General features: G+C 40.4%; 1 protein-coding gene across 2 annotated transcripts in view; it reads right to left on the bottom strand.

Annotated features, from left to right (window-relative positions):
* KIAA0895 (KIAA0895 ortholog) overlaps positions 1–12,390 on the bottom strand; it is a 61,533-nt gene that overhangs the window by 14,746 nt on the left and 34,397 nt on the right. The window contains exons 3-5 of one of the 2 annotated variants that reach the window (XM_010831151.1): positions 9,913–10,056; positions 9,102–9,234; positions 8,230–8,535 (exon numbers count right to left, since the gene is read on the bottom strand). In XM_010831151.1, coding sequence (XP_010829453.1) covers positions 8,230–8,535; positions 9,102–9,234; positions 9,913–10,056 — 583 coding nt within the window. Of the gene's footprint in view, positions 1–8,148; positions 8,536–9,101; positions 9,235–9,912; positions 10,057–12,390 lie in introns of those variants that run through there. The other variant, XM_010831152.1, reaches the window with a different exon arrangement.

Here is a 12,390-nt window from a genome sequence, read left to right on the forward strand (position 1 = left end):
CAAAGGAAAAAAAAAAAAAAATCCATATGATGCCCAAAGAGAGAAGGTGCAGGAGCAAGGAATTCCATTAGGTCACTGGAATTAACAGGTACCTGTTTATACATTTGAAATAGATCAGTAAAAAGGACCTGGTGTATAGCACAGGGAACAGGATGGAAAAAACACCGACAACTCTATGGGAAAAGAAGCCTAAAAAGAGTTGATCTCTATCTTTCTGATACTGAACTATGTGTGTGCACAGTTAAAATCAATGTGACACTGTAAATCATTTATACTACAGTATCAATAAAAACTTAATTAAAAAAACAATGCCTGCCCTCTTCCATGGGATCCTCGGCATCCTGGTAGACACACATCCACACGGTGAGAGCAGGCCTTTGTCCCAAGCCAGGGATGGCAGGGGGCTGAAGGATGTGGGAAGGCTGTGCCAGCAAATGACCTTGCCTCGGACGTGTAGTGCCCTGTTCCCTTTGGATGGGAGCACAATCTCCAGATCCAGCAGGCACTCCCACAGCCAAAGGCGCCTAGTGCCGCAAAGGCAGGCAGACTCTGTGGACTGGAAACACTTTGAAAAGTCACCTGTTCCACGTCTCCTGGTGCTGGCTTCTCTATCTCTAGCCTCCTTCCTTAGAGTCACCCCAGGCATGCACCACAGCATCCCGCACAGGGCTCTTGGAGCAGTGTGGATGCGCTACAGCTGAAGGAGAAGTTAGGCACAGAAAGCTGGGCTGTGTGTTGTGTCACACGGCATTCTCATCTGGTTGGGTTCTATGTGGCCTCAGTAGCGTCTGAGTCCTTGCGACCTTATGGACTCTAGCCCACTAGGCTCCTCTGTCCTTGGAATTCTCCAGGCAAGCATACTGGAGCGGGTTACAATGCCCTTCTCCAGGGTATCTCTACTCTCTTTTATGACCCAGGAAAAATAAGTTTCAGAAGGCTCTAGTTTCTTGAGTCACAGACTTGGGCATCAATAAAGCCTGCCGCCATGTGGCCGTTTCTTATAACTACACCTTTAAAACAGGCACAAAAGGGGACATCACAGTCAGAAAGACTGGGAGGTGGTGAAAGATACCTGCTCTCAACAAATGTGCTGGGGTAGCTGAGAAATGTAATTTATAAGAAAGCAGACTTATGTAGCCAATTTCAAGAGGCACATGTTCATCTCACAGTTTTAAACACAAAACTGGCATAAGATAATATGCTCTATTTGGGTTGCTATTGGAGAATTGTAGATCAAAAGGACAACTAGACATATCCCCTGGCAGTACTCAGAATGGCCACCACCATAAAGTCTTCAAAGAATAAAATCTGGAGAGGGACACTGAGAAAAAGGAACCCTCCTACCCTGGTAAAAGCAATGGAATCCTGAACCAGCCACTCTGCAGAAACAAATGGAAGTTCAGTTCAGTTCAGTTGCTCATTCGTGTCTGACTCTTTGCAACCCCATGAATCGCAGCATGCCAGGCCTCCCTGTCCATCACTATCTCCCTGAGTTCACTCAAACTCACATCCATCTAGTCGGTGATGCCATCCAGCCATCTCATCCTCTGTCGTCCCCTTCTCCTCCTGCCCCCAATCCCTCCCAGCATCAGTGTCTTTTCCAATGAGCCAACTATTCGCATGAGGTGACCAAAGTACTGGAGTTTCCACTTTAGCATCATTCCTTCCAAAGAACACCCAGGACTGATCTTCTTTAGAATGGACTAGTTGGATCTCCTTGCAGTCCAAGGGACTCTCAAGAGTCTTCTCCAACACCACAGTTCAAAAGCATCAATTCTTTGGCGCTCCGCTTTCTTCACAGTCCAACTCTCGCATCCATACATGACCACTGGAAAAACCATAGCCTTGACTAGATGGACCTTTGTTGGCAAAGTAATGTCTCTGCTTTTCAATATGCTATCTAGGTTGGTCATAACTTTCCTTCCAAGGAGTAAGTGTCTTTTAATTTCATGGCTGCAATCACCATCTGCAGTGATTTGGGAGCCCCAAAAAATAAACTCTTACACTGTTTCCCCATCTATTTGCCATGAAGTGATGGGACCAGATGCCATGATCTTCGTTTTCTGAATGTTGAGCTTTAAGTCAACTTTTTCAATCTCCTCTTTCACTATCAAGAGGCTTTTGAGTTCCTCTTCACTTTCTGCCATAAGGGTGGTGTCATCTGCATATCTGAGGTTATTGATATTTCTCCAGGCAATCTTGATTCCTGCTTGTGCTTCTTCCAGCCCAGTATTTCTCATGATGTACTCTGCATATAAGTTAAATAAACAGGGTGACAATATACAGCCCTTGACGTATTCCTTTTCAAACTATTTGGAACCAGTCTGTTGTTCCATGTCCAGTTCTAACTGTTGCTTCCTGACCTGCATACAGATTTCTCAAGAGGCAGGTCAGGTGGTCTGGTCTTCCCATCTCTTTCAGAATTTTCCACAGTTTATTGTGATCCACACAGTCAAAGGCTTTGGCATAGTCAATAAAGTAGAAATAGATGTTTTTCTGGAACTCTCTTGCTTTTTCAATGATCCAGCAAGGATGTTGGCAATTTGATCTCTGGCTCCTTTGCCTTTTCTAAAACCAGCTTGAACATCTGGAAGTTCACGGTTCGCATACTGCTGAAGCCTGGCTTGGAGAATTTTGAGCATTAGTTTACTAGCGTGTGAGATGAGTGCAATTGTGTGGTAGTTTGAGCATTCTTTGGCATTGCCTTTCTTTGGGATTGGAATGAAAACTGACCTTTTCCAGTCCTGCGGCCACTGCTGAGTTTTCCAAATTTGCTGTCAAATTGAGTGCAGCACTTTCACAGCTGAATACTAAAAATAGAGGTACCTAAAGGAGATCAGTCCTATGTGTTCTTTGGAAGGACTGATGCTGAAGCTGAAACTCCAATACTTTGGCCACCTCATGTGAAGAGTTGACTCATTGGAAAAGACCCTGATGCTGGGAGGGATTGGAGGCAGGAGGAGAAGGGGATGATGGAGGATAAGATGGCTGGATGGCATCACCAACTCAATGGACATGAGTTTGAGTGAACTCTGGGAGTTGGTGATGGACAGGGAGGCCTGGTGTGCTGCGATTCATGGGGTCGCAAAGAGTCGGATATGACTGGGCACTGAACTGAACTGAGTGATCCATCAGTCTCACTCCTTGGCATATATCTGGCAGAAACCCTGGTCTAAAATGATAATGGTAGCCAAGTGTTGATCGTAGTGCTCTTTACAATGACAAACGTTAAGTTTTCATTGTTTAGTCCCTAAGTCATGTACAACTCTTATGATCCCATGCACTACACGGAAGTAACCTAAATATCCATTGACAGAAGAAGGTATAAGGAAGACGTTGTACATATTTCCACAGGAATCTTATTCAGGCATTGAAAAGGATGAAATAATACCCTTGGCACCAACTTGAATGGACATGAAGACTGTCATACTAAGTGAAGTAAGTCAAACAGAGAAAGAGAACTATCATCTGAAGTTGCTTACATGCAGAATCTAAGTAAGATTGATAGAGGTGACATAATTCATGAAGCAGAAAGTGATTCACAGACTTAGAAAGCCCACATATGGTTACTGAATTGTAAAGGTGGAGGGCAAGGATAAATTAGGAGTTTGGGATTGACATATATAACCTACATTATTGAAAACCGATAACTAAGATGGACCTCCTGTACAGCACAGCGATTATGCCAATATTCTCTAATAATCTGGGGGAAAAAAAACTTGAGAAACTATGGATACGTGCGTATGTATAAAGGAACCATTTTGCTTCATATCTGAAACTAACAACATTGTTTATCAACTATACTTCAAATGAAAAATTAAAAGAAACAAATAGGACCTAAATAAAATGAAAATTTCTGCACTCCTGAAGAAACTAAAACAAAAGGAAAGATCACCCACACAATGGGAGAAAAGATTTGCAAAGGATCAACCAAAAAGAGATTAATCATTAAAATGTACAAAGAGTTCATGCAGCTCAGTATCAATAAAAGCAAACAATGCAATCAAATAACAGGCAGAAGACCTAAACAGACATTTCTCCAGAGAACATATGCAGAACTCAGAGGCATGTGGAGATGCTCAACATCACTAATTACCAGAGGAATGCAAATCAAAACTACAATGAGATACCATCTCTCATCAGTCACAACGGCTATCATCAAAACATCTATGAACAATAAAAGCTAGAGTGGGTATGGAAAAAACTGAATCCTATTGCTGGGCATGTAAACTGGTACAGCCAGTATAGATAACACTATGCGGGTTCCTTAAGAACTAAAACTAGAGATACCACATGCTCCAGCAATCCCACGCCTAGGCACATCTGCCTAAACCCACAGTTCAGAAGATACAGGCACCCCAATGTGTTTTCAGCACTGTTTAGTAACTGACATGGAAGCAACCTATTTTTCCATCAATAGAATAAGGGGTAAATAAGATCTGATACACATGCCAAATGGAATAATACTCAGCCATAGAAAAGAATGAAATAATGCCGTTGGCAGCAATATGAATGGACCTGGAGATTCTCATACTAAGTGAAGTCAGTCAATAGGGAAAGACGAATATCACCTGAAATTGCTAATATGCAGACTCTAAAAAAAATGATACAAATGAAATTATTTACAAAACAAAAACAGACTCACAAACTTAGAAAACAAACTGAGGGTTATTACCAAAGGGGAAAGATGGAGGGCAGGGACAAATTGGGAGTTAGAGACTTACAATACATTATGATACTGAAAACAGATAGCCAAGAAGGACCTGCTCTATAGCACTGTGAACTCTGCTCAATATTCTCTAAAAACTTAAATGCGAGAAGAATTTGGGAAAGAAGAGATACATATACACGTATAACTGAATCACTTTACTGTGCACGTGAACTAACAGAATACTGATAAATCGACTTCAAATGAAAATGAAAATTGAAAGAAACAAATAAGATCTAATTATTCTCAAAGGCTTTTGCACAGCTGAGGAAACCATGAACAAAAGACAACCCACACAACAGGAGAAAATATTTCCAAAGATTAATCTTGAAAATATACAAAGAGTTCACGCAGTTCAATATCAAACAAAACAAACAACACAATCTAATAATGGGCAGAAGATATTAACAGACATTTCCCCAAAGAACACACACAGATGGCTACATGGCACATGGAGAGATTCTCAACATTGCTAATTAGCAGAGAAATGAACATCAAAACTACAATCAGATATCACCTCACACTAATGTGAATGGTCATGATCAAAAACCTACTAGACATGGATCTAGAACGATCTCCTGTATATAAAAAATAAAAGAGCTGAACTGAACTAAAAAAAAAATCTATAAACAATAAATACTGAAGAGGATGTTGAGAAAAGTAAATTGGTACAGCAAAAGGTAAAGAATGGAGGACATTATGGAAATGCCTCAAAAATATTAAAACTAGAGCTACCACATGATCCAGCAATGCGACTCCGGGGCGTATATCTGGGGAAACTATGGGTAAAGGATACGTGTACCCCAGTGTTCACCGCAGTGCTATTTATAATAATGGAGGAAACCAATATGCTACTGACAGAGGAATGAATAAAGCAGAGGCACATGTGTACAGTGGTATGTATCACCCAGCCATTAAAAAGAAGCCATTTGCAGCAACACGGATAGGTCAGGAGATCCTCATCCTTAGTGAAGACAGAGGAAGACAAAGATCTGATATCGCTTATATAGTGCATCAAAAAAAAAACGATACAAATAAAGTTTGCATCTGTTTGCAAAACAGAAACAGAATCACAGACTTAGAATACAAACTTCTGGTTACCAGAGGAGAACGGTAGGGGACGGGGATAAACTGGGTGTTTGGGATTAACATGTCCATACTGCCATATTTGAAACAGATAACCAGTAACGAGCTGCTGTGTAGAAAAGGGAACTGTGGTAAAATTCTGTAGTAACCTAAATGGGTGATGCACTTGGAAAAGAATATATATATATGTGTGTGTGTGTGTGTGTGTGTAACTAAACAACTTCACTGTACACGTTCAACACAACACTGTTAATCAACTGTGTGTATGTGCTCAGTTGTTCAGTTATATCCAACTCCTTGTGACCCCAATGAACTGTAGCCCACCAGGCTCCTCTGTATACTCCAATATAAAATATATCTTAAAAAATAAATTAGAAAAAAAAAAACATTGACAAGAAACAAAAAACAAATGTCCAAGGTGTCTCCCTATTAAAAGTGGTTAAAGAGACATTGCTACCAAAAGTAATGCATGAACAGTGATTAGATCTAGATTTTTTTTCAACACCTGTAAAAGACACTTTTGGAAGAGTTGGGAATATTTAAATACGGTATATGAAGAGTTGATACTGCTGAATTAAAACTCACTTTCTTAAGTGTGATAATGATACTGTTTTAAGTAGAAGAGAATGTTTTAGTCTTAGGAGAGGCATGCTTAAGTTCTTAAGGAATGAGATGTCAAGTGTACAATTTGCTTTTAAAAATTTACAGAGAGGACTTCTCTGGTGGTCCAGTGGTTAAGAATTTGCCAGCCAATGCAGAGAACATGGATTCGCTCCTTGGTCCCGGGAAGATCCCACATGCCATGGAGCAACTATGCCCATGAGCCACAACTCCTGAAGCCCGTGTGCCTAGAGCCTGTGTGCCACAACGAGAGGCCACCGCAATGAGAAGCCCACACACCACAGCCAGACAGGAGCCCTCACTCGCTGCAACTAGAGAAAAGCCACAAGAATGAGCGGTGTAGCCAAAACAAACCAATGAATAAATAATTCTTTAAAAAGTCACAAAGAGGGGACTTCCCTTTTTGTCCAGTGGTTAAGACTTCATCTTTCAATGAAAGGAGTGTGGGCCCAATCCTTGGGCAGGTAGCTAAGACTCATGTGTCTCTTGCCAAAGCTCCAAAAACATAAAAAAAAAAACAGATGCAATATTGTAACAAATTCAATAAAGACTTAAAAAATGGCCCACATTAAAAAAAAAGGCACTGTAAAAACAAAGTCAGAATAGCATCAAGAAAGTGAAAAGACATACTACAGGAGAAAATATTTCATTATTTGGTAAGAGATTTGTATCTATACTATACAAAAAAAACTCTTACCTCAAGAATAAAGACAAACAAACCAATTAAAAATGGGCAAATGATCTAAACAGTTCTCCAAAGAAAACACACAAATAGCAGATAATCACATGAAAAGATACTGAATATCATTAGCCAGCAGAAAACCCACGAGTTAACCACTTTATACCCACTAGTATGGCTATAATAGTAATTAAAACATGAAGACAGCAGGTGTTTTGGAGGATATGGTGTACTAGAAATCCTCATCCACTGTGGTGGGGTTGTAAAATGGTGCAGCACTTTGGAAACACTGGCAGTTCCTCAAAAGGTTGGGCACAGAGTTACCTATAAGCCCAAATTTCCACCCCTAAGTATACACTCAGGAGAATTAGCAATATAAGCTTGTACACAAATACTCATGATAGCATTATTCATAATAGCCAAAAAATGCAAACAACCAAAATGCCCATTAACTGGTGAAAGAATAAATAAAATGCATCATATGCATGCACGGGAACATTACTCAGCAGTAAAAAGGGCTGGTATACTGATACATGCTACGATACGAACGAACTTTAAAAATACACTAAGTGAAAGAAACCAGCCACAAAGCATCACATGTGATTCCATGTACATGAAACATCCAAAACAGGCAAAACTAACAAAAGTAGATTAATGGTTTTTACCGCTGGGAACAATGGGGAAAGAGAACAGGGAATGCCTGCTAATGGGATGAGCTGCTTCTGGGGTGATGAAATGTTCTGGAATTAGACAGTGGTACTGTCTGCACAGCTCTATGAACATTATAAACACCACTGAACTGTATATTTAAAATGGATGAACTATGTATCTCAATAATACTATTTTTAAAGTCAGAGAGAAAGCAAAAATGGAAAAATGTTAACAACTAGTGAATCCAGAGTAAGTGTTCATTCCATCATTATTTCCCAATTTCTGTAGGTTTGAAATTTTTCTTAAGAGATGAGCAAAATAATGCTAACAAAATGTGGTGTGGGAAAATCAGCATTGACCTCAAGTAACAAAAGTTTAATTTTTCAAAGGTGAGTGGATTCAATGATGGGAAGAGCAGGATGTGACCAAAATCAATAGACAAGTTACCCATTAATCACAAAATCTACAGTTAAGGCACTCTCACCTGGTTGAGAGGTATCAGTCCATCCCCTCTTGGCTCGTACACAATAATCCCATCTCGTATTGGGGTCCTTGACAAACTTGCCAATATCTCTGAATAGTTCACAAAAAGACATCTGGCTGGCACGATAAACAGTGTAGTAGAGGAGGGCAGCCCTCCATAAAAAGGGGTCTTTTCTAAACAGGACACTGTGAATACTTGCCAGTCCTTCCTCTGTGGGGTTATTTGGCTTTAGTTCAAGTTTTTTACGGCCAGTCCAACTGTTCCATGGCTGCTGAAGGTTGTTAATACCTCGAAAATAATGTGTGCCTATGGAGAAAATAAGGCACATGAAAAGCAAGAAATGCATTCTCATGTTAATTCTTCTCCAAGAAAAGATTCTACCAACAGTTCTAAAACCAAATTGATGTGTATGTAACAAATCAAAACAAAGCAGAAAATGGCCTGACCCTAATGCCTTTGGGTTTGACTGAGGACACTGCCTTCAGAAGGATTGTATTTCTCATTAGAAGAGGTGTAACTTTTAAGGAAATTTATTTTCTTTTAAGAGAAGAATTATAACTTGATATTTGAAAAGAATCTCAGAGGTCATTCCCTCAGTTGAAGGGGGGCGAACTGGCAGATGCTTTGCCGTCTGAGCCACCAGGGAAACGTGAACTGAAATCCAGAGGAGTTAAATGACTCTCCATTTACACAGTACCCTAAAAAACTTAATTTGAAATGAGACACTAATATCTTCACTTTAAGTTCAAGTGACACCTAACAATTTCATCACTTTTTGCCAAATATTACTAAGAAAAAAAACATTATAAAAAACAGGTGCTTGAGGTAATTTATTATTACAACTGAATAAGTGGAGAAGGGTGGTCACCTACCTATTTCATGCCTCAGCATTCCTTCCAGCCAGTGTTCTCGTGCAGTGGAAACATTGATGGTCAGCGTCGGACATCCATTTACTACTGTCATGGAAGCTCGGGAAAGCAGGTCCTCAGTGAGATGAACTACAATCTAAGAAGCAAAAGTTAAAATACACACACACACACACACACACACGCGACGAAACACAGAAGGCAGGGGGAGAAAGTTTTCACAGACAACAACAGACCCATAAATTAACACCTTTTTCTTTTGTTTATACCAAGAAACCAAGAAGCTGAAATGCAGAATCGCTTTGACCCTTGGAATTTTGAGCTTTGGGGAACTCAAGAACCTTTACTAGATTGAAAGAAAAGTAGACAGCTATGCGGAAGACACAAAGAATTGGAACTGTGCCTCTGCTCTGCTCTCCAATATAGTCCCTGGGATGAAACGATGCGAAGGAAGGTGCAGGAGCCAGAGTCCTAGTCACTGCTAGATCAACGCTTATTTTGAGACTGAACACTAGGAACCAGCCACTAATAAAAAAAGCCGCTGTGGCAAATATCTTCCTTAATAATTTTCCTAAACCAATTCATATACTCCCAACAAGCTACACAAAAATGGTAATAAGGGGAAAAATAAACTGAACACAAGTCAATGCAACAAAAACTTAAACTTATATTTAATTAGAAATCTGGATGACTTATTTAATGAGTAAAATAATGTTGGGAAAACATAACCCGCAGGAAAAAAAAAAGAAAAACACGTAGCACTCACTGAGAGTTACAATGTTCAGTCAACTCATCATGTTCACTCATGATTTCATACCTCACCCATGCAGCCTTCTTTCATCATGTACTTCCTAACATGACTCCAGATTCGAGTTTTAGATAGCAGGCTACCACCGGTGGCCTGTTCAAATTTTTCATAACTTCCATACTTTTGTAAAGTCAGTTCCATAATATTGATGGACTGTAAAAGAAACAGAGATAAAGTAAATTGTCTCCGATTACTCTGATGTGAGTACTGAGCTATATGCTTATCACGACCTGTTCTGTGTTTACTGATTTACAAATTAAATTGTAGCTAAGCACATTTTTCTAATCCTAAAGAGTTTTCACTCATTTTCACAAGTTTTTACAAAACACTTATGTACATATTCTTAGCCTGGGATAAAGGGGCTCAAGCACTACACACCTGTCAGTATCTAACAGGCTGAGTTCTTAGTTTCTCTTGGCTTCTCTGAGACCATCTGGTGGTTTTGCAGAACTCAGAAGGTATGTTTCCAGACTAATCACTAGTATATAATTACCACTTGGATAAAGAAAAAAATATTTCCAATTTTTAAGAACACACAAAAGAATCAACCACTCTTCTATGATGATCCTATAGAACTTGATGTTCTCCTTTGACAGAAAACACAGTCTCAACATTACTAAAAATACTTTGTATCTATCATTCAGGGCAGGGTACTATCTACTTTTCATTCTTCATAAATTTTCACATGAAAAGAATATGAACGTTGAGATCTTTTTCTGCAAACAGAAATATACAGAAAGACTAAGAAAAGTAAGAAAATTCGTAAAAAATCACAGATGATGAGCATCTATGGGAAAGCCACCAAAAAGGTAAACATAAGAATAGAAAATGCTATTGAAAGATCTTCTGGAAAAAAAAAATCTAGAAAATTCACATATATATCTTATATGAATGGTGACAGAAGCTAGAAAATTCAGACACCTGTTATATTAAGTCTAAAATTTCTAGCTGTCATCAGACTAGTAAAGAGATGAAAAGTACAACCTCTAGAGTCACACTACCTGAGTTGATATCCTGGCTCTGCCACCTTCTGGCTGTGTGACTCTGAGCAAGTTACTTGTTACTAAGCCTCCTCATTAGTAAATGAGGATAACTACAATAATGTCTACTTCATGGTTCTGTTGAGAAAAACTACCAGCCTCTGTAAAGCACAGTGGCAGATACAAGTAGTCAATACATGTCAATTATTACATCAGCATTGTAATCACCACCATTATGTCATCATTCTTTATAAATATCACCACTGTAGATGACAGGCTCAACACAAAAAGTACAGTAAAGCTCAGGCACTACAAGTTATAAGTAAACATATATATCCCCACTGCTGCTGCTGCTAAGTCGCTTCAGTTGTGTCCGACTCTGTGCGACCCCATAGACGGCAGCCCACCAGGCTCCCCCGTCCCTGGGATTCTCCAGGCAAGCACACTGGAGTGGGTTGCCATTTCCTTCTCCAATGCATGAAAGTGAAAAGTGAAAGTGAAGTCGCTCAGTCGTGTCCGACTCCTAGCGACCCCATGGACTGCAGCCTACCAGGCTCCTCCGTCCATGGGATTTGCCAGGCAAGAGTACTGGAGTGGGCAGAATTCTTTACCACTGTGCCACCTGGGAAAACCTTGGTCCAAAAGCCAGAAGCATTGAATTGTCCTGGAAACTGGTTTCAACTTCAGAATTTTGCCTGCCTCCAAGATGCGTGCATACTGAATCAGAATCTGCATTTTAACATTTCCCAGGTGATTCACCAGCACAGTAGAAAGCTAGAAGGGTCTCAGAGAATGGGAACACAGCAAATAACCCAGAGGCTAATTTACTTATCTGATAACCAGGATAATTAAAAGAACAAATTAGCACATAATTAAAAGCCCATTTTAGCAGATTCAGTTCAGTTCAGTTGCTCAGTCGTGTCCGACTCTTTGCGACCCCATGAATCGCAGCCAGGCCTCCCTGTCCATCACCAACTCCCGGAGTTCACTCAGACTCACGTCCATCGAGTCAGTGATGCCATCCAGACATCTCATCCTCTGTCGTCCTCTTCTCCTCCTGCCCCCAATCCCTCCCAGCATCAGAGTCTTCTCCAATGAGTCAACTCTTCGCATGAGGTGGCCAAAGTACTGGAGTTTCAGCTTTAGCATCATTCCTTCCAAAGAAATCCCAGGGCTGATCTCCTTCAGAATGGACTGGTTGGATCTCCTTGTAGTCCAAGGGACTCTCAAGAGTCTTCTCCAGCACCACAGTTCAAAAGCATCAGTTCTTCGGCGCTAGATTAGCTAAGGTATTTGCATACACTAGTCTAAGGTCACTAGTAGGAGTAGTAGTTAGTAGTTAAGTCGCTAAGTCGAGTCCGACTCTTGTGACCCCACGGACTGTAGCTGCCAGGCTCCTCTGTCCATGGGATTCTCCAGGCAAGAATACTGGAGTGGCTTGCCATTTCCTTCTCCAGGGGATCTTCCCGACCTAGGAATCAAACCCGGGTATCCTGCATTGCAGGCA

This window comes from Bison bison, unplaced genomic scaffold (assembly GCF_000754665.1).
Source record: "Bison bison bison isolate TAMUID 2011002044 unplaced genomic scaffold, Bison_UMD1.0 scf7180017864525, whole genome shotgun sequence".
Classification (NCBI taxonomy): domain Eukaryota; kingdom Metazoa; phylum Chordata; class Mammalia; order Artiodactyla; family Bovidae; genus Bison; species Bison bison.